The 24,342-nt window shown below is 42.4% G+C and overlaps 1 protein-coding gene across 2 annotated transcripts; it reads left to right on the top strand.

The window, feature by feature from the left end:
• Positions 1-228: 228 nt before the first annotated feature.
• LOC138793371 (olfactory receptor 52B2-like) lies at positions 229-22,735 on the top strand. 2 transcript variants are annotated; one of them, XM_069971914.1, is made up of 3 exons: positions 229-304; positions 14,647-14,732; positions 21,744-22,735. In XM_069971914.1, exon 3 carries the CDS (start codon positions 21,770-21,772, stop codon positions 22,733-22,735), a length of 966 nt encoding a protein of 321 aa, XP_069828015.1. In that variant the 5' UTR covers positions 229-304; positions 14,647-14,732; positions 21,744-21,769. The 2 variants fall into 2 exon arrangements, with proteins under 2 accessions (XP_069828015.1, XP_069828016.1); XM_069971915.1 differs by lacking the exon at positions 229-304 and adding an exon at positions 2,157-2,243.
• The last annotated feature ends 1,607 nt before the right edge of the window (positions 22,736-24,342 follow it).

Raw genomic sequence — 24,342 nt, forward strand, 5'->3', positions numbered from 1 at the left:
CACCAAATATATTATCTATACGCAAAAAAATAATTCCAGTATATAAATAATTCTGACCTAGAAAAGTTAATGACAAACTCAGCTCTACTACATCTGTATATTCTTAGTTTACAATACGCTCATAAAAGGTAATATAAAGAGTAAACACAGTGAGCGGCTGGTTCCCGATGCGTCACGTGTCTCGGCCGCTGGTTATCTCCTGCCACATTCTCACGTTTATATGGAGACGGGAGAAGACGAGGGACGGATTTATACCTGAGAGGTCGCAGCACCTCCACATTACACTGATCCCAGGCGGCAGCAGGTGAGTACAGGGGAATATAGAATATATTACTACAGGGGGATTATAGAATATATTACTACAGGGGGATTATAGAATATATTACTACAGGGGGATTATAGAATATATTACTACAGGGGGATTATAGAATATATTACTACAGGGGGATGAGATGTAATAGCAAGTACAGCGCCACCAAGGTCTCTGTAAAGGATTATACACTGCCAGACTGACAGCTACATAGGTTACATTATTGCTGATCCGAGCACCTGAGGGTGTAATACTGATCATAGGGAGACCGATAGCAGCACTACTATTTATCTATCTATCTATCTATCTATCTATCTATCTATCTATTTCCTATCTATCTATCTATCTATCTATCTATCTATCTATCTATCTATCTCCTATCTATCTATCTATCTATCTATCTATTTCCTATCTATCTATCTATCTATCTATCTATCTATCTATCTATCTATCTATCTATCTATCTATCTCCTATCTATCTCCTATCTATCTATCTATCTATCTATCTCCTATCTATTTATCTATCTATCTCTCTCCTATCTATCTATCTATCTATCTATCTATCTATCTATCTATCTATCTACTTATCTATCTATCTCTCTCCTATCTATCTATCTATCTCCTATCTATCTATTTATCATCTATCTATCTATCTCTCTCTCTCCTATCTATCTATCTATCTATCTACTATCTATCTATCTATCTATCTATCTATCTATCTATCTCCTATCTATCTATCTATCTATCTATCTATCTATCTATCTCCTATCTATCTATCTATCTATCTATCTATCTATCTATCTATCTATCTATCTCCTATCTATCTATCTATCATCTATCTATCTATCTATCTATCTATCTATCTATCTATCTCCTATCTATCTATCTATCTATCTATCTATCTATCTATCTATCTCCTATCTATTTATCATCTATCTATCTATCTATCTATCTATCTATCTCCTATCTATCTATCTATCTCCTATCTATCTATCTATCTATCTATCTATCTATCTATCTATCTATCTCCTATCTATCTATCTATCTATCTATCTATCTATCTATCTATCTATCTCCTATCTATCTATCTATCTATCTATCTATCTCCTATCTATCTATCTATCTATCTATCTATCTATCTATCTATCTATCTATCTATCTATCTATCTCCTATCTATTTATCATCTATCTATCTATCTATCTCCTATCTATCTATCTATCTCCTATCTATCTATCTATCTATCTATCTCCTATCTATCTATCTATCTATCTATCTATCTATCTATCTATCTATCTATCTATCTATCTATCTATCCATCTATCTATCCATCTATTTCATGTGCCAAACCACAGCTCCATTCATATCAAAGGAGGTGGGGGCCGATCTAGAGATCCCCAGGGAGCACAGTGGTTGCCCCCCCCCCCCGCCCACCTTGCGCAGTCTCATACTTTTCCCCATTCCCATGGATAGGGGACAAAAAAGTTTAAATCAGAAAACCCCTACTGTGATGATCTAGAGCATTACATGTCTGATAATAGAGATTTTTAAGGTTTAATAGAGATTTTTAAGGTTTGTGTTCAGGATGTTCACTTCTCACTAGTCTAGAAGGGGTTACTGGTAAAGCTCTTGGTGGTCTAGGGCATGTAATGGGTTAAGGGTATAAAGGTTCTGATAGTCTTGGACAATGAAGGAGTTAATGGTGATGTCTGGACTGTCTCCTGGTGACGTGGAGCTGAATGTTCCTTGTGTTCCTGTCCTGTTTGCCCCCCCCCCACACACACAGTAGTGGCACAGACTATATTTGGTCACCCCCTCAGCCACATTCCCTCGTTTTCACGGTGTAATCGCGGAGGGCAAGTCACCTGTAAGAGTTTTGTTTTCGTCTTATTTTCCGCTCGGCTGAGCTGCTGCATTCGCCGCTCAGGAGGAAATGTGAGTAAATCAATAACGGTGACATTAATACACATTACGGGCAGCAATGAGCCGCGGCGTGTCCAAGGGCTCCTGATAATCTCAGTAAATATGGAAAGTTTTCCGGACTGCAGATAGTAACGTAGCGACGTCACCGATCACTGAACATCTGTCCACATCACTGCCCACACGGGAAGTCATTGATCCGGCTGCTGTGGCGGTAATTGGTTATTATGGGTTTTATTATATTATGTCACAGTGATACATTCCATAATGCACATGATATAGATTATAGGAGATATATATATATATATGGACGCAGTGATAGAGGGGTGGGATCCGCATGTCAGCCCCGTGGCCACACAACCCGCTCTAAGCAGATCAGAACACAGAGATCAGCCACCAACTGATCACACATCAGCTGATCGCTGGTCCTATCACACAGGACAACATCAGTCGGTAGTAGAGTCCATTCAGCTGTAAGGACTGACTGGTCACATGATCAAAATATCCCCCCCTCCCCCCGGCCGTGATCACATGTGCTGTCAGGTTCCCCCATAAACAGTGCCAGCCAGACTTCTGCCTTAAATAAATACTAATTTCTCTATATAAATAGTAGCAGCCATATAAACCTCTAGACAGGATATCCCTACAAACAACAGTGCCCACTAATTGTATCCTATAAAATGTGCTCTAAAACAGTGCCAGCTAGAGCTTCTCCTATATCAGTGCCAGCTAGAGCTTCTCCCATATCAGTGCCAGCTAGAGCTTCTCCCATATCAGTGCCAGCTAGAGCTTCTCCCATATCAGTGCCAGCTAGAGCTTCTCCCATATCAGTGCCAGCTAGAGCTTCTCCCATATCAGTGCCAGCTAGAGCTTCTCCTATATCAGTGCCAGCTAGAGCTTCTCCTATATCAGTGCCAGCTAGAGCTTCTCCCATATCAGTGCCAGCTAGAGCTTCTCCCATATCAGTGCCAGCTAGAGCTTCTCCTATATCAGTGCCAGATAGAGCTTCTCCCATATCAGTGCCAGATAGAGCTTCTCCCATATCAGTGCCAGCTAGAGCTTCTCCCATATCAGTGCCAGATAGAGCTTCCCCCATATCAGTGCCAGATAGAGCTTCCCCTATATCAGTGCCCACTAGAGCTTCTCCTAAATCATAGCCAGCTAGACCTTCTCCCATATCAGTGCCAGCTAGAGCTTTTCCTATAGCAGTGCCAGCTAGAGCTTCTCCTAAATCAGTGCCAGATAGAGATTCCCCTATATCAGTGCCAGCTAGAGCGTCTCCTATATCAGTGCCCGCTAGAGCTTTTCCTATAGCAGTGCCAGCTAGAGCTTCTCCTATATCAGTGCCAGCTAGAGCTTATCCTATATCAGTGCCAGCTAGAGCTTCCCCTATATCGGTGCCAGCTAGAGCTTTTCCTATAGCAGTGCCAGCTGGAGCTTCTCCTATATCAGTGCCAGCTAGAGCTTCTCCTATATCAGTGCCAGCTAGAGCTTCTCCTATATCAGTGCCAGCTGGAGCTTCTCCTATATCAGTGCCAGCTAGAGCTTCTCCTATATCAGTGCCAGCTAGAGCTTCTCCTATATCAGTGCCAGCTAGAGCTTCTCCTATATCAGTGCCAGCTAGAGCTTCTCCCATATCAGTGCCAGCTAGAGCTTCTCCCATATCAGTGCCAGCTAGAGCTTCCCCTATATCAGTGCCAGATAGAGATTCTCCCATATCAGTGCCAGCTAGAGCTTCCCCTATATCAGTGCCTACTAGAGCTTCTCCTAAATCATAGCCAGCTAGACCTTCTCCCATATCAGTGCCAGCTAGAGCTTTTCCTATATCAGTGCCAGCTAGAGCTTCTCCTAATTCAGTGCCAGATAGAGATTCCCCTATATCAGTGCCAGCTAGAGCGTCTCCTATATCAGTGCCCGCTAGAGCTTTTCCTATAGCAGTGCCAGCTAGAGCTTCTCCTATATCAGTGCCAGCTAGAGCTTATCTTATATCAGTGCCAGCTAGAGCTTCCCCTATATCGGTGCCAGCTAGAGCTTTTCCTATAGCAGTGCCAGCTGGAGCTTCTCCTATATCAGTGCCAGCTAGAGCTTCTCCTATATCAGTGCCAGCTAGAGCTTCTCCTATATCAGTGCCAGCTGGAGCTTCTCCTATATCAGTGCCAGCTGGAGCTTCTCCTATATCAGTGCCAGCTAGAGCTTCTCCTATATCAGTGCCAGCTAGACATTCTCCTTTATCAGTGCCAGCTAGACATTCTCCTTTATCAGTGCCAGCTAGAGCGTCTCCTATATCAGTGCCCACTAGAGCTTTTCCTATAGCAGTGCCAGCTAGAGCTTCCCCTTTATCAGTGTCAGATAGAGCTTATCTTATATCAGTGCCATCTAGAGCTTCACCTGTATCAGTGCCAGATAGAGCTTCCCATATATCAGTGGCAGCTAGACTTTCTCCTATAGCAGTGCCAGATAAAGCTTTTTCTATAGCAGTGCAAGCTAGAGCTTCCCCTATATCAGTGCCAGCTAGAGCTTCCCCTATAGCATTGCCAGCTAGAGCTTTTCCTATAGCAGTGCCAGCTAGAGCTTCCCCTATATCATTGCCAGCTAGAGCTTTTCCTATAGCAGTGCCAGCTAGAGCATCCCCTATATCAATGCCAGCTAGAGCTTATCCTATATCAGTGCCAGCTAGAGCTTCTCCTATATCAGTGCCAGCTAGAGCTTTTCCTATAGCAGTGCCAGATAGAGTTTCTCCTATATCAGTGCCAGCTAGAGCTATTCCAGTATCAGTGCCAGAGAGAGCTTCTACTAAATTAGTGCTGGTTAAAGCTTTTCCTATAGCAGTTCCATCTAGAGGTTCTCCTATATCAGTGTCAGCTAGAGCTTCTCTTATATCAGTGGCAGCTAGAGCTTCTCTTATATCAGTGGCAGCTAGAGCTTCTCCTATATCAGTGCCAGCTAGAGCTTTTCCTATATCAGTGCCAGCTAGAGCTTCTCCTATATCAGTGCCAGCGAGAGCTTCTACTAAATCAGTGACAGCTAGAGCTTATCCTACATCAGTGACAGCTAGAGCGTCTCCTTTATCAGTGCCCGCTAGAGCTTTTCATATAGCAGTGCCAGCTAGAGCTTCCCCTATATCAGTGCCAGCTAGAGTTTATCCTATATCAGTGCCAGCTAGAGCTTCTCCTATATCAGTGCCAGCTAGAGCTTCTCCTATATCAGTGCCAGCTAGAACTTCTCCTATATCAGTGCCAGCTAGAGTTTATCCTATATCAGTGCCAGCTAGAGATTCCCCTATATCAGTGCCAGATAGAGCTAGAGCTTATCCTATAACCGTGCCAGCTAGAGCTTCTCCTATATCAGTGCCAGCTAGAGCTTCTCCTATATCAGTGCCAGCTAGAACTTCTCCTATATCAGTGCCAGCTAGAGCTTATCCTATATCAGTGCCAGCTAGAGATGCTCCTATATCAGTGCCAGCTAGAGCTTCCCCTATATCAGTGCCCGCTAGAGCTTCTCCTATAGCAGTGCCAGCTAGAGCTTCTCCTATAGCAGTGCCCGCTAGAGCTTCCCCTATATCAGTGCCAGCTAGAGATTCTCCTATAATCAGTGCCCGCTAGAGCTTATGCTATATCAGTGCTAGCTACAGCTTTCCCTATATCAGTGCCAGCTAGAGCTTTTCCAATAGCAGTGCCACCTAGAGCTTATCCTATATCATGGCCAGATTGAGCTTCTCCTATATCAGTGCCAGCTAGAGCTTATCCTATATAAGTGCCAGCTAGAGCTTCTCCTATATAAGTGCCAGCTAGAGCTTCTCCTATATAAGTGCCAGCTAGAGCTTCTCCTATATCAGTGCCAGCTAGAGCTTCTCCTATAGCAGTGCCAGCTAGAGCTTATCCTATAGCAGTGCCAGCTAGAGCTTCCCCTATATCAGTGGCAGCTAGAGCTTATCCTATATCAGTGCCAGCTAGAGCTTATCCTATATCAGTGCCAGCTATAGCTTCTCCTATAGAAGTGCCAGATAGAGCTTCTCCTATATCAGTGCCAGCTAGAGCTTTTCCAGAATCAGTGCCAGATAGAGCTTCTACTAAATCAGTGCTGATAAGAGCTTCTCTTATAGCAGTGCCAGCTAGAGCTTCTCCTATATCAGTTCCAGCTAGAGCTTCTTCTATAGCAGTGCCAGCTAGAGCTTTTCCTATATTAGTGCCAGCTAGAGCTTCTCCTATATCAATGCCAGGTAGAGCTTCTCCTATAGCACTGGCAGCTAGAACTTCTCCTATATCAGTGCCAGATAGAGCTTCTCCTATATCAGTGCCAGCTAGAGCTTCTCCTATATCAGTGTCAGATAAAGCTTCTCCTATATCAGTGCCAGCTAGAGCTTCTCCTATAGCATTGCCAGCTAGAGCTTCTCCTATAGCAGTGCCAGCTAGAGCTTCTCCTATAGCAGTGCCAGCTAGAGCTTCTCCTATAGCAGTGCCAGCTAGAGCTTCTCCTATAGCAGTGCCAGCTAGAGCTTCTCCTATATTAGAGCCAGCTAGAGCTTCTCCTACAGCAGTGCCAGCTAGAGCTTTTCCTATAGCAGTGGCAGCTAGAGCTACTCCTATTTCAGAGCCAGCTAGAGCATCTCCTATATCAGTGCGAGCTAGAGCTTTTCAAGAATCAATGCCAGCTAGAGCTTCTACTAAATCAGTGCAGGTTAGAGCTTTTCCTATAGCAGTTCCAACTAGAGCTTCTCCTATATCAGTGCCAGCTAGAGCTTCTCCTATATCAGTGCCAGCTAGAGCTTCTCCTATAGCGGTGCCAGCTAGAGCTTCCCCTATGTCAGTGCCAGCTAGAGCTTCCCCTATGTCAGTGCCAGCTAGAGCTTCTCCTATATCAGTGCCAGCTAGAGCTTCTCCTATATCAGTGCCAGTTGGAGCTTCTCCTATTAGTGCCAGCTAGACCTCCTCCTATATCCGTGCCAGCTAGAGCTTTTCCAGTATCAGTGCCAGATAGAGCTTCTCCTAAATCAGTGCCAGTTAGGGCTTCTCCTATAGCAGTGCCAGCTAGAGCTTCTCCCATAACAGTGCCAGCTAGAGCTTCTTATACATCAGTGCCAGATAGAGCTTTTCCTATAGCAGTGTAGTTAAAGTTTCTCCTATAGCAGTGACAGCTAGAGCTTCTCATATGTCAGTGCCAGATAGAGCTTTTCCTATAGCAGTGCCAGATAGAGTTTCTCCTAAAGCAGTGCTAATTAGAGATTCTCCTATATCAGTGCCAGATAGAGCTTTTCCTATAGCAGTGCCAGATAGAGTTTCTCCTAAAGCAGTGCTAATTAGAGCTTCTCATATTTCAGTGCCAGATAGAGCTTCTCCTATATCCTGTCCCTATAAAAAGTGCCATGTAGTGATACCACTATAAACCATGCCATTAAGAAATACTCCAATAAATAGTGTCATCTAGTGCTACCCCTATAAACAGTGCCATCTACAACTACCCCTATAAACAGTGCCATCTACAACTACCTCTATAAACAGTGCCATCTACAACTACCCCTATAAACACTGCCATCTACAACTACCCCTATAAACAGTGCCATCTACAACTACCCCTATAAACAGTGTTATCTACAACTACCCCTATAAACAGTGCCATCTACAACTACCCCTATAAACAGTGCCATCTACAACTACCTTTATAAACAGTGCCATGTACAACTACCCCTATAAACACTGCCATCTATAACTACCTCTATAAACAGTGCCATCTACAACTACCCCTATAAACATTGCCATCTACAACTACCTCTATAAGCAGTGCCATCTTCAAATGCCCCTATAAACAGTGCCATCTACAACTACCCCTATAAACAGTGCCATCTACAACTACCTTTATAAACAGTGCCAACTACAACTACCCCTATAAACAGTGCCATCTACAACTACCCCTATAAACAGTGCCATCTACAACTACCCTTGTAAACAGTGACATCTACAACTACCCCTATAAACAGTGCCATCTACAACTACCTCTATAAACAGTGCCATCTACAACTACCCCTATAAACAGTGCCATCTACAACTACCCCTATAAACAGTGCCATCTACAACTACCCCTATAAACAGTGCCATCTACAACTACCTCTATAAACAGTGCCATCTACAACTACCCCTATAAACAGTGCCATCTACAACTACCTCTATAAACAGTGCCATCTACAACTACCTCTATAAACAGTGCCATCTACAACTACCTCTATAAACAGTGCCATCTACATCTACCTCTATAAACAGTGTCATCTACAACTACCTTTATAAACAGTGCCACTACAACTACCTTTATAAACAGTGCCATCTACAACTACCCCTATAAACAGTGCCATCTACAACTACCCCTATAAACAGTGCCATCGACAACTACCCCTATAAACAGTGCCATCTACAACTACCTTTATAAACAGTGCCATCTACAACTACCCCTATAAACAGTGCCATCTACAACTACCTCGATAAACAGTGCCATCTACAACTACCCCTATAAACAGTGCCATCTACAACTACCTTTATAAACAGTGCCATGTACAACTACCCCTATAAACAGTGCCATCTACAACTACCCCTATAGACAGTGCCATCCACGACTACCCCTATAAACAGTGCCATCTACGACTACCTTTATAAACAGTGCCATCTACAACTACCCCTATAAACAGTGCCATCTACAACTACCTCTATAAACAGTGCCATCTACCTCTACCTCTATAAACAGTGTCATCTACAACTACCTTTATAAACAGTGCCATCTACAACTACCCCTATAAACAGTGCCATCTACAACTACCCCTATAAACAGTGCCATCTACAACTACCTCGATAAACAGTGCCATCTACAACTACCTCGATAAACAGTGCCATCTACAACTACCTTTATAAACAGTGCCATGTACAACTACCCCTATAAACAGTGCCATCTACAACTACCCCTATAGACAGTGCCATCCACGACTACCCCTATAAACAGTGCCATCTACAACTACCTTTATAAACAGTGCCATCTACAACTACCCCTATAAACAGTGCCATCTACAACTACCCCTATAGACAGTGCCATCCACGACTACCCCTATAAACAGTGCCATCTACAACTACCTTAATAAACAGTGCCATCTACAACTACCCCTATAAACACTGCCATCTACAACTACCTCTATAAACAGTGCCATCTACAACTACCCCTATAAACATTGCCATCTACAACTACCTCTATAAGCAGTGCCATCTTCAAATGCCCCTATAAACAGTGCCATCTACAACTACCCCTATAAACAGTGCCATCTACAACTACCTTTATAAACAGTGCCAACTACAACTACCCCTATAAACAGTGCCATCTACAACTACCCCTATAAACAGTGCCATCTACAACTACCCTTGTAAACAGTGACATCTACAACTACCCCTATAAACAGTGCCATCTACAACTACCTCTATAAACAGTGCCATCTACAACTACCCCTATAAACAGTGCCATCTACAACTACCCCTATAAACAGTGCCATCTACAACTACCCCTATAAACAGTGCCATCTACAACTACCCCTATAAACAGTGCCACTACAACTACCCCTATAAACAGTGCCATCTACATCTACCTCTATAAACAGTGCCATCTACAACTACCCCTATAAACAGTGCCATCTACAACTACCCCTATAAACAGTGCCATCTACCTCTACCTCTATAAACAGTGCCATCTACAACTACCCCTATAAACAGTGCCATCTACAACTACCTCTATAAACAGTGCCATCTACAACTACCCCTATAAACAGTGCCATCTACAACTACCCCTATAAACAGTGCCATCTACAACTACTTCTATAAACAGTGCCATCTACAACTACCCCTATAAACAGTGCCATCTACAACTACCTCTATAAACAGTGCCATCTACAACTACCCCTATAAACAGTGCCATCTACAACTACCCCTATAAACAGTGCCATCTACAACTACCCCTATAAACAGTGCCATCTACAACTACCTCTATAAACAGTGCCATCTACAACTACCCCTATAAACAGTGCCATCTACAACTACCCCTATAAACAGTGCCATCTACAACTACCCCTATAAACAGTGCCATCTACAACTACTTCTATAAACAGTGCCATCTACAACTACCCCTATAAACAGTGCCATCTACAACTACCTCTATAAACAGTGCCATCTACAACTACCCCTATAAACAGTGCCATCTACAACTACCCCTATAAACAGTGCCATCTACAACTACTTCTATAAACAGTGCCATCTACAACTACCCCTATAAACAGTGCCATCTACAACTACCCCTATAAACAGTGCCATCTACAACTACCCCTATAAACAGTGCCATCTACAACTACCCCTATAAACAGTGCCATCTACAACTACCCCTATAAACAGTGCCATCTACAACTACCCCTATAAACAGTGCCATCTACAACTACCCCTATAAACAGTGCCATCTACAACTACCCCTATAAACAGTGCCATCTACAACTACCTCTATAAACAGTGCCATCTACAACTACCCCTATAAACAGTGCCATCTACAACTACCCCTATAAACAGTGCCATCTACAACTACCTCTAAAAACAGTGCCATCTACAACTACCCCTATAAACAGTGCCATCTACAACTACCCCTATAAACAGTGCCATCTACAACTACCTCTAAAAACAGTGCCATCTACAACTACCTCTATAAACAGTGCCATCTACAACTACCTTTATAAACCGTGCCAACTACAACTACCCCTATAAACAGTGCCATCTACAACTACCCCTATAAACAGTGCCATCTACCTCTACCTCTATAAACAGTGCCATCTACAACTACCCCTATAAACAGTGCCATCTACAACTACCTCTATAAACAGTGCCATCTACAACTACCCCTATAAACAGTGCCATCTACAACTACCCCTATAAACAGTGCCATCTACAACTACCTCTATAAACAGTGCCATCTACAACTACCCCTATAAACAGTGCCATCTACAACTACCCCTATAAACAGTGCCATCTACAACTACCTCTATAAACAGTGCCATCTACAACTACCCCTATAAACAGTGCCATCTACAACTACCCCTATAAACAGTGCCATCTACAACTACCCCTATAAACAGTGCCATCTACAACTACCTCTATAAACAGTGCCATCTACAACTACCCCTATAAACAGTGCCATCTACAACTACCTCTATAAACAGTGCCATCTACAACTACCCCTATAAACAGTGCCATCTACAACTACCCCTATAAACAGTGCCATCTACAACTACCTCTAAAAACAGTGCCATCTACAACTACCTCTAAAAACAGTGCCAACTACAACTACCCCTATAAACAGTGCCATCTACAACTACCTCTATAAACAGTGCCATCTACAACTACCTCTATAAACAGTGCCATCTACAACTACCTCTATAAACAGTGCCATCTACAACTACCCCTATAAATAGTGCCAACTACAACTACCCTTATAAACAGTGCCATCTACAACTACCTCTATAAACAGTGCCATCTACAACTACCTCTATAAACAGTGCCATCTACAACTACCCCTATAAACAGTGCCATCTACAACTACCCCTATAAATAGTGCCACTACAACTACCTCTATAAACAGTGCCATCTACAACTACCCCTATAAACAGTGCCAACTACAACTACCCTTATAAACAGTGCCATGTAGTTTGAGGACAGGTGTCTGTATCAGTACTGCAGCAGAGCTTCTCCTCTTGCAGTAATACTCTCTAAAGACTCTGCACCTCCCTGTGTATATGAGCGCAGCTCAGGAGGTAAATAGGTGTGAATGCTTCCGTCACACTCAGTGGGGTCACTAGATCTCCGCCATAAGTGATAGATCCATTATATGGATAGAGGGCGCCCATAAAACCAACACAATCCAAGACATAAGTATAAGAAGCCGAGTCAGGGTGAATGTTTAACTTACTGTGACAACCAATTAAAGTAGAACTTACTGAGCTACAAAGGGTCAAAGGTGAAGCTGGTGCCAACAGCGCTTCTGGCATGGCTGTCCTGCTCTATGGTGCTGCAGCCACACTACATAGGGATTATGACATGGGGAGATATATAGTTCTTGGGAAGAGAAAGGACTCATAAGGGCCAAGGGATAACTTTTTTTGGTAATCATGTTTACCATTTCAATGGCTTAAAAGGCTTAAGGGGGTATTCTGCTGCCCATGGTGAGACTAACAATTCCTTCCATACTTGTTATTATCTATTCAGTCTCCTTCCCCCAGTTCTCAGCTGCTGCTTTCTGCTGAAGGCACAAAAATATGACTGTGAGCTTGTACGTCTGTCTCCCCATTTTCCCCCCTCCCTTTGGAGACAGCTGATGTAAACAACTTTGTAAATCTGCAACTTTGTAGTTTCATTAGAAACTTGACCTCAGAATAACTCTCCCAGCATTACAAAGAAGCTAGAATGTTGTAGATACAGCCTGCCAGGGACCGTCTCAGAAGGGAGGGGGGAGGAGGGGGACATGGAGTGAACAGCTTTTATAAAGTTTTTTGTGTCTTCAGCAGAAAGCAGCAGCTGAGAACTGGGGGGAAGAGACAGAATATATAATAACAAGTATGTAAGGAATTGTTGGTCTCACCATGGGCAGCAACATATCAAAAGTTATGTATGAGTGGAGTACCCCTTTAAAAAGTTTGTCCAATTTAGAAAACCCACTATACTCTAGGGAGTTAAAGGAGGAAGTCCCCAGTTCAGTCTCCTCATCTCTTGGCCAGAGTTCAGTTCAGTTACAAAGAACGTCCCTTTTACTGGAGGACCTGACTTGTCCTGCCAACTGAGATAGATATGTATATATATATATATATATATATATATTTATATATACACACACACTGTGTAGTGCTTATTCTGTCCTGTCATGGCGCTGCAGGGAAAGTGAACACTTCCTACTAGTATTTGCCAGAGATTACAGCCAGTCACATTTATTAAGTCCGGCGTTTTCTACCGGGCTTAACAATGTTCCCACAGTGCCGACAGTACAGGGGCACACTGCCTCTACATAAATCCCGTGCGCACCAGTGTGGGCGCAGAGGAAACCTACACCACCAAAATTATAAATTAGGCGGACCCTTCATTACAGAGGAGCAAAGTGAAGATGGGTTTGCTGAGTCCATTATATCCTATGAAGGGGGCAGGCTGCCGAGGGAGATGAGTGAGCAGGAAGAGAAGAAAAACAGCTGTACAGTATGGAGAATGTCTGGGCACAGAAAACGCCAGATTCACAGGTCAAAAAGGTCAGTGCTTATCTGGGAGCTTGCTGAGAGAAGATTGTAAGATGTTGTGCAGTGCAGGGCTGCCTTTTCTCCTCTCTGTGCTCATTCATCCCCCTTGACCCCTCCCCTCTCCATAGAGCATAATAGACACAGAAATCCTGCTTCTTCTAAAATGACAGGGGGGTGGGGTGGGGGTCTGGGAAACAGTAGTATAATGGTACACTTGTACTATTGATAGTTATTGATTTCTGAAAAATGACAGAATGATTTATATAACAGTTATTCTTTAAGGCCTTTTGGACACTTTGGATATATATTTCATATGCTACTGACATTACTCACTGTATGGGAGACGTTTTCTGATAATATACAGTAGTATAACTTGGGTATAATGCTGTATAGGGGTTTTAGCACTATATGTCGGTTTGAGCACTATATGTTGATTTGAGCACTATATGTCGGTTTGAGCACTATATGTTGGTTTGAGCACTATATGTCGGTTTGAGCACTATATGTTGGTTTGAGCACTATATGTCGGTTTGAGCACTATATGTCGGTTTTAGCACTATATGGCCTCCTCCCGTGCCTCATTTATCAGGAGTTACACCTGATCGCTGGCATAAACCAGGATCTAATATACAGCTGACGGAGGCAGGTGTAGGTTTGTTGTGTCGGGTGCAGTGCTGGCTGGAATACGCAGGCATTAATAAATCCCCCTATATGTACAGCAGTTTTTCTTGTGCACTGTATAGCTGTATTATTTAAGAACAGTAGTATGGCAGTACAATGGCAGCCACTGTATGTCGGTATAAGGAGTATAGACTGCACCTAGCTTATACGAGTGACCTTCCTATGAGTTCAGTCCCTTCATATATCACAGTGTATGGGATCTTCTAGGCTGTGATGTGACGGCATTGTCTGTGCAGGTTATTATTACCGCCATGTTGTGTCTCAGAGAAGGGGAAGTAGCTATGAGGAAGTCACAGCTGGAGAATTAATCTGGTGACAGTGAGCGGCAGATATATGGCGGAATGATCCTTATACACCAGATAACACGGCAGATATACAGCCCTACCGCCGACGTCATTCCAGCCATAACGTCATGTGTACAGCGCCCCACTAATGTCACCGCTATACTCTGTGTTCCAGGCTCCCGGCATGGATGGAATTACCGCCAGTCATTTCCTCTATTGCTCATGTTCACAGGTGACGTCTGTGCCGAGCGAAAAGTAGAGGTAAGACGCCAAACCCGAAACGTGTCGTATGTAAGTATAGATGTACACTACCGTTCAAGAGTTTGGGGTCACATAGAAATGTCCCTATTTTTGAAGGTAAAGCACTGTACTTTTCAATGAAGATAACTTTACACTAGTTCTAACTTTAAACCAATCCACTCTATACATTGCTAATGTGGTAAATGACTATTCTAGCTGCAAATGTCTGGTGTTTGGTGCAATATCTACATAGGTGTATAGAGGCCCATGTCCAGCAACTATCACTCCAGTCTTCTAATGGTACAATGTGTTTGCTCATTGGCTCAGAAGGCTAATTGATGATTAGAAAACCCTTGTGCAATCATGTTCACACATCTGAAAACAGTCTAGCTCGTTACAGAAGCTACAAAACTGACCTTCCTTTGAGCAGATTGTGTTTCTGGAGCATCACATTTTTGTGTCAATTAAATGCTCAAAATGGCCAGAAAAAGAGAACTTTCATCTGAAACTCGACAGTCTATTCTTGTTCTTAGAAATGAAGGCTATGCCATGCGAGAAATTGCTAAGAAATTGAAGATTTCCTACAACGGTGGGTATTACTCCCTTCAGAGGACAGCACAAACAGGCTCTAACCAGAGTAAAAAAAGAAGTGGGAGGCCGCGTTGCACAACTAAGCAAGAAGAGAAGCACATTAGAGTCTCTAGTTTGAGAAACAGACGCCTCACAGGTCCCCAACTGGCGTCTTCATTACATAGTACCCGCAAAACACCAGTGTCACCATCTACAGGGAAGAGGCGGCTGCCGGATTTTGGCCTTCAGGGCAGAGTGGCAAAGAAAAAGCCATATCTGAGACTGGCCAATAAAAGAAAAAGATTAAGATGGGCAAAAGAACACAGACATTGGACAGAGGAAGACTGGAAAAAAGTGTTGTGGACGGATGAATCCAAGTTTGAGGTGTTTGGATGACAAAGAAGAACGTTTGTGAGACGCAGAAGAAATGAAAAGATGCTGGAAGAATGCCTGACGCCATCTGTTATACATGGTGGTGGTCATGTGATGGTCTGGGGTTGGTGCTGGTAAGGTGGGAGATTTGTACAGGGTAAAAGGGATTGTGAATAAGGAAGGCTATCACTCTGCACCGCCATGCCATACCCAGTGGGCAGCGCTTGGTTGGAGCCAATTTCATCCTACAACAGGACAATGACCCTAAACACCTCCAAATTGTGCAAGAACTATTTCCAGCAGAAGCAGCAGCTGGTAATCTATCATAGGTAATGGAGTGGCCAGCGCAGTCACCAGATCACCACCCCATTGTGGGAGCAGCTGGACCGTATGGTACGCCAGAAGTGCCCATCCAACCAATCCAACTTGTGGGAGCTGCTTCTAGAAGCGTGGGGGGCAATTTCTCCAGCTTACCTCAACAGATTAATAGCTAGAATGCCAAAGGTGTGCAATGCTGGAATTGCTGCACAAGGAGGATTCTGGGACGGAAGCAAAGTGTGATGGAAGAACAATGTTATTTCACATACAAATCATTATTTCTAACCTTGTCAGTGTCTTGTCTCTATTTTCTATTCAATTTACAACATATGGTGGTGAAGAAGTGTGACTTTTCATGGAAAACAAAATTGTTTGGGTGACCCCAAACTTTTGAACGGTAGTGTATATAGGTATAGATACTAGTATAGAGGTACAGGTATAGATATATATAGGTATAGATACTAGTATAGATGTATATAGGTACAGGTATAGATGTATATAGGTATGGATACTAGTATAGATGTATATAGGTATAGATACTAGTATAGAGGTACAGGTATAGATGTATATAGGTATAGATACTAGTATAGAGGTATATAGGTATAGATACTAGTATAGAGGTACAGGTATAGATGTATATAGGTATAGATACTAGTATAGAGGTACAGGTATAGATGTATATAGGTATAGATACTAGTATAGAGGTACAGGTATAGATGTATATAGGTATAGATACTAGTATAGATGTATATAGGTATAGATACTAGTATAGAGGTACAGGTATAGATGTATATAGGTATAGATACTAGTATAGAGGTATAGATACTAGTATAGAGGTATATAGGTATAGATACTAGTATAGAGGTATAGGCACAGGTATAGATGTATATAGGTATAGATACTAGTATAGAGGTATAGGCACAGGTATAGATGTATATAGGTATAGATACTAGTATAGAGGTACAGGTATAGATGTATATAGGTATAGATACTAGTATAGAGGTATATAGGTATAGATACTAGTATAGAGGTATAGGCACAGGTATAGATGTATATAGGTATAGATACTAGTATAGAGGTATAGGTACAGGTATAGATGTATATAGGTATAGATACTAGTATAGAGGTATATAGGTATAGATACTAGTATAGAGGTATAGGCACAGGTATAGATGTATATAGGTATAGATACTAGTATAGAGGTATAGGCACAGGTATAGATATATATAGGTATAGATACTAGTATAGAGGTATAGGTACAGGTATAGATGTATATAGGTATAGATACTAGTATAGAGGTATATAGGTATAGATACTAGTATAGAGGTATAGGTACAGGTATAGATGTATATAGGTATAGATACTAGTATAGAGGTATAGGTACAGGTATAGATGTATATAGGTATAGATACTAGTATAGATGTATATAGGTATAGATACTAGTATAGAGGTATAGGTACAGGTATAGATGTATGGGTATAGATACTAGTATAGAGGTATAGGTACAGGTATAGATGTATATAGGTATAGATACTAGTATAGAGGTACAGGTATAGATGTATATAGGTATAGATACTAGTATAGAGGTACAGGTATAGATGTATATAGATATAGATACTAGTATAGAGGTATAGGTACAGGTATAGATGTATATAGGTATAGATACTAGTATAGAGGTATAGGTACAGGTATAGATGTATGGGTATAGATACTAGTATAGAGGTATAGGTACAGGTATAGATGTATATAGGTATAGATACTAGTATAGAGGTACAGGTATAGATGTATATAGGTATAGATACTAGTATAGATGTATATAGGTATAGATACTAGTATAGAGGTATAGGTACAGGTATAGATGTATGGGTATAGATACTAGTATAGAGGTATAGGTACAGGTATAGATGTATATAGGTATAGATACTAGTATAGAGGTATAGGTACAGGTATAGATGTATGGGTATAGATACTAGTATAGAGGTATAGGTACAGGTATAGATGTATATAGGTATGGATACTAGTATAGATGTATATAGGTATAGATACTAGTATAGAGGTACAGGTATAGATGTATATAGGTATAGATACTAGTATAGATGTATATAGGTATAGATACTAGTATAGAGGTACAGGTATAGATGTATATAGGTATAGATACTAGTATAGATGTATATAGGTATAGATACTAGTATAGAGGTATAGGCACAGGTATAGATGTATATAGGTATAGATACTAGTATAGAGGTATAGGCACAGGTATAGATGTATATAGGTATAGATACTAGTATAGATGTATATAGGTATAGATACTAGTATAGAGGTATAGGTACAGGTATAGATGTATGGGTGTAGATACTAGTATAGAGGTATAGGTACAGGTATAGATGTATATAGGTATAGATACTAGTATAGATGTATATAGGTATAGATACTAGTATAGAGGTACAGGTATAGATGTATATAGGTATAGATACTAGTATAGATGTATATAGGTATAGATACTAGTATAGAGGTACAGGTATAGATGTATATAGGTATAGATACTAGTATAGATGTATATAGGTATAGATACTAGTATAGAGGTATAGGCACAGGTATAGATGTATATAGGTATAGATACTAGTATAGAGGTATAGGTTCAGGTATAGATGTATATAGGTATAGATACTAGTATAGATGTATATAGGTATAGATACTAGTATAGAGGTATAGGTACAGGTATAGATGTATATAGGTATAGATACTAGTATAGATGTATATAGGTATAGATACTAGTATAGAGGTATAGATACAGGTATAGATGTATATAGGTATAGATACTAGTATAGAGGTATAGGTACAGGTATAGATGTATATAGGTATAGATACTAGTATATAGGTATAGATACTAGTATAGAGGTATAGGCACAGGTATAGATGTATATAGGTATAGATACTAGTATAGAGGTATAGGCACAGGTATAGATGTATATAGGTATAGATACTAGTATAGAGGTATAGGCACAGGTATAGATGTATATAGGTATAGATACTAGTATAGAGGTATAGGCACAGGTATAGATGTATATAGGTATAGATACTAGTATAGAGGTATAGGCACAGGTATAGATGTATATAGGTATAGATACTAGTATAGAGGTATAGGCACAGGTATAGATGTATATAGGTATAGATACTAGTATAGAGGTATAGGTACAGGTATAGATGTATGGGTATGGATACTAGTATAGAGGTATAGGCACAGGTATAGATGTATATAGGTATAGATACTAGTATAGAGGTACAGGTATAGACGTATAGGTATAGATAAGTATAACTCCTATACCACTCCAGGTGTTAATGGACGCTGATCTAGTGATGGGCCTCTAGTTGCCTTGTCCTCTGGTTGTGGGTAGTATTCCAGCTGAGTTCCATTGAAGTGAACAGTGCTGAGTTGTTATACCAGACACAACCTGTGGGCAGGTGTGGTGCTGTTTAGGGATCTTGGGTTTGAATGTATATTTATCCCCTGTTATCCTCTTCACCACTCTAGACTACCAGGGATATTAAATATAAAGCCAAAATAATTCTAGACTACAATAAGAAATATGCATCAATGTGGGTCCGTTATCACCCTCACTAGGAATACTAGGTATTACCCTCCAATCAATCTACCCTAGCCCTCCAGGGACCTTAGCTACAACCCCACAACTATATTAGGCCACCATACATGATATGTATCAGTGCTGGCCCCTTTATCACCCTAGACTACCAGGAATACTAGGCATTACCTTCCAATCTACCCTAGATCTCCAGGGATATAAGATACAACACCAAAACCATATCAGGCCACCATAGAAGGTACAGTATGTATCAGTGTTAGCCCCTTTGTCATCCTTGACTACCAGGAATACTAGGTTCAGCTTCCAAGCTACTCTAGCCCTACAGGGACATGAAATACAAACCCATAACCATCTTAGACCACCATGACTAAAAACATCAATTTAAACCCTTTATCACCCTTAGCCACCAGAGATAATACTGAAGCCATTACCACCCTAGACACCCAGGGATGGGAGATATAAACCCAAAGCAATCCTAGACCACCATGACTAGTATGTATCACCATAGGACCTTTATCATCCTAGACTACCATGAATACTAGGTATTAAAGCAGAAGTCCGGCGAAAATTTTTATGAAAGTATTATATTGCCCCCCAGTAGTTATACAAATCCCCAATATACACTTATTACGGGAAATGCCTATAAAGTGCTTTTTTCCCTGCAATTACTACTGCATCAAGGCTTCACTTCCTGGATAACATGGTGATGTCACTTCCTGGATAACATGGTGATGTCACTTCCTGGATAACATGGTGATGTCACTTCCTGGATAACATGGGGATGTCACTTCCTGGATAACACGGTGATGTCACTTCCTGGATAACACGGTGATGTCACTTCCTGGATAACATGGTGATGTCACTTCCTGGATAACATGGTGATGTCACTTCCTGGATAACACGGTGATGTCACTTCCTGGATAACACGGTGATGTCACTTCCTGGATAACATAGTGATGTAACGACCCGACTCCCAGAGCTGTGCGGGCTGTGGCTGCTGGAGAGGATGATGGCCGGGGGACACTGAGGGACACAGGGCACTGGAGGGACACTGAGCATCCCTCTGCCATCATCCTCTCCAGCAGCCACAGCCCACACAGCTCTGGGAGTCGGGTCGTAACATCACCATGTTATCCAGGAAGTGACATCACCATGTTATCCAGGAAGTGACATCACCATTTTATTCAGGAAGTGAAATCGCCATGTTATCCAGGAAGTGACATCACCATGTTATCCAGGAAGTGGCATCACCATGTTATCCAGGAAGTGACATCACCATGTTATCCAGGAAGTGAAGCCTTGATGCAGTAGTAAGTGCAGGGAGAAAGCACTTTATAAGCATTTCCCATTATAAGTGTATATTGGGGATTTGTATAACTTTTGGGGGGCAATACAATACTTTCATAAAAATTTTCGCCGGACTTCTGCTTTAAACTCCAGGCTACTCTGGCCCTTCAGGGACATTAAAAACAAACTCATAATCATCTTAGAAAGCCAAGAATAATGTGTATCAGTGATGGTCTATTCATCCCACAAGGCTACTGGTAATTTAAGTAATTTACTTCCAAGCCACCCTAGCCCTTTGGGGACATTAAAGGGGAAATCTGGAGATTTTTTTTCTTTTTTAAATCAACTGGTGTCAGAATGTAATATAGATTTGTAATTTACATAAAAATGTCCTTCCAGTACTTATCAGCTGCTGTATGTCCTGCAGGAAGTGGTGTATTATCTCCAGTCTGACACAGTGCTCTCTGCTGCCACCTCTGTCCATGTCAGGAACTGTCCAGAGCAGCAGCAAATCCCCATAGAAAACCTCTCCTGCTCTGGACAGCTCCTGACATGGACAGAGGTGGCAGCAGAGAGCACTGTGTCAGACTGGAGAGAATACACCACTTCCTGCAGAACATACAGCAGCTGATAAGTACTGGGAGACTGGAGATTTTTAAATAGAAGTAAATTACAAATTTATATCACCCTTAAAATAAACGCTCACCACCATTTTATTAACAATATCAGTGTTAGCCCTTTTTTCACCCTTCACCACTAGAGATACTGCTGTAGACCTTAGCCCCAAGTCCCTCTAGACATTGATGGATATTAGATAGAACCCAACCTCTCCCTACCCACCATGTATCACTGACTGTAACGGGATCTGTTCTGGATGTTTCAGGCTTCCCACCGGATTCCCAGCAGTCCATGGCTAATCACACTGGATTTATTCTCCTTGGATTCCCGAGCCTTGCGGAGAGGTTCGATGTCCCGGTCTCAGTGGCGCTCTTCCTGGTCTACCTCATCTCCCTCTTCTCCAATGTGACAGTCATAGTTCTGATCACTTGTCATCGCCGGCTCTACCAGCCCATGTATCTGGTCATCCTAAACCTGGCCATTTCCGATCTGCTGTTCGACACGGTCACGTTGCCGAAGATCATCGCCAAGTACTGGTTTGAGGATGGCTACATCTCATTTGCCGGTTGTATTTTCCAAGTATTTTGCGCTCATACCCTGGGGAGCTTAGATTCCTACATCCTCTTACTGATGGCTATCGACCGCTATGTGGCCATCTGCAAGCCTCTGAGATACCCCTCCATAGTCACCAATCGACGGACCGGCCTCCTCTGCTGCTTCTTCTGGGTTTTCACCATGTTGATCGGCCTGGTCGTTGCCTTCCTGGACGCCGATGTTCCTTTCTGCCAAAACACAGTGCGGAGCTGCTACTGCACCAACAGCGGGGTCCTGTCCCTGGCCTGTGGAGATGTCACCGTCCTCAAACGCCTCATATTCGGGATTGCCATGTTTGTCCATCTGCTCCCATTGGCGTTCATCCTTTTCTCCTATGGAGTTATCATCAAAGTGGTCATCTCTCAGTCCCAGGGCGACAATCGGAGGAAGGCGTTTTATACCTGCGCCACCCACTTGTGCGTCATCGGCTTGTACTTTGTCCCAAGGATATTTGTGTATATAGCAAATCAGGTGAAGCTGATCCTCAATGAAGACATCAATGTCCTTATTCTCTGCATCTACACCTATGTACCTCATATGGCCAACCCCATCATCTACTGTCTCAGGACTAAGGAGATCAGGAGAACGCTTAAAAATCTGATCAAGAGACGAATCCTGATGAAAACACAACACATACCTGTAATCAATACAATCGCTAGATAAAATAATACACGATTGATCATTTAAATACGTTGTGGCCTTTACTTAATTTTGTGGTTGTTTATGTCTGATAAAGTTCCGGTAATGTTCTACATAAAGCTATTTATATAATTTGCCTGCAATACCTCACCTGTCCAGTAGGTGTGCTGTAGATACAACTAATAAGAGAAGTGTAACACAGTGTTCTACAGCACCACCTGCTGGTAGGAATGTGTCATGCAGCGCTGCAAAGTGTACAGGAGCAGGGACTCCGACAGAAGTCCCTGCTCCTGTACTCAATCCACCAGAAAAAAAATCCCCTAAAACTATGGGGGAAAATTGTGGAAAAAAATTGGAGTGTAATAAAACATTTAAAGGGGATACTTGGGGAACCCAAATATCCTGTCAGAATAGAATGTGCAAGCTTTATTTATTCTCTATGAGAGCTGCTGGTGATGCCGTGTAAAGTAGATCAGACGGGTTCAAAGGGTCAAAATTTCTTCCCATTTTCAACCAACCTTGCTTTCAACTACATCTGCATCACCAGGACACCAACCCAGATGAAAACCATAGTGGAGCAGAGAGCCATTGGCTTCATGCCCTGTCACTTACTATTGTAGGCTGCAGCTGTTGGAAGCAGTTGAAAGAGACTGGTACAGGTGGTGAGTGAAAGAGACTGGTACAGATGGTGCAGTGAAAGAGACTGGTACAGATGGTGCAGTGAAAGAGACTGGTACAGGTGGTGAGTGAAAGAGACTGGTACGGGTGGAGCAGTGAAAGAGACTGGTAGAAATGGTGCAGTGAAAGAGACTGGTACAGGTGGTGCAGTGAAAGAGACTGGTACAGGTGGTGCAGTGAAAGAGACTGGTACAGGTGGTGCAGTGAAAGAGACTGGTACGGGTGGTGCAGTGAAAGAGACTGGTACGAGTGGAGCAGTGAAAGAGACTGGTACAGGTGGTGCAGTGAAAGAGACTGGTACAAGTGGTGCAGTGAAAGAGACTGGTACAGGTGGTGCAGTGAAAGAGACTGGTACAGGTGGTGCAGTGAAAGAGACTGGTACAGGTGGTGCAGTGAAAGAGACTGGTACGGGTGGTGCAGTGAAAGAGACTGGTACAAGTGGTGCAGTGAAAGAGACTGGTACAGGTGGTGCAGTGTAAGAGACTGGTAAAAATGGTGCAGTGAAAGAGACTGGTACAGGTGGTGCAGTGAAAGAGACTGGTAAAAATGGTGCAGTGAAAGAGACTGGTACAGGTGGTGCAGTGAAAGAGACTGGTACGAGTGGAGCAGTGAAAGAGACTGGTAGAAATGGTGCAGTGAAAGAGACTGGTACAGGTGGTGCAGTGAAAGAGACTGGTACAGGTGGTGAGTGAAAGAGACTGGTACAGATGGTGCAGTGAAAGAGACTGGTACAGATGGTGCAGTGAAAGAGACTGGTACAGGTGGTGAGTGAAAGAGACTGGTACGGGTGGAGCAGTGAAAGAGACTGGTAGAAATGGTGCAGTGAAAGAGACTGGTACAGGTGGTGAGTGAAAGAGACTGGTACGGGTGGAGCAGTGAAAGAGACTGGTAGAAATGGTGCAGTGAAAGAGACTGGTACAGGTGGTGCAGTGAAAGAGACTGGTACAGGTGGT

Source organism: Dendropsophus ebraccatus, chromosome 5 (assembly GCF_027789765.1).
Source record: "Dendropsophus ebraccatus isolate aDenEbr1 chromosome 5, aDenEbr1.pat, whole genome shotgun sequence".
Lineage (NCBI taxonomy): Eukaryota > Metazoa > Chordata > Amphibia > Anura > Hylidae > Dendropsophus > Dendropsophus ebraccatus.

Excerpts from the sequence above, each read along its gene's own strand:
- LOC138793371 (XM_069971914.1), top strand. The coding sequence starts at position 21,770 with ATGGCTAATCACACTGGATTTATTCTCCTTGGATTCCCGAGCCTTGCG.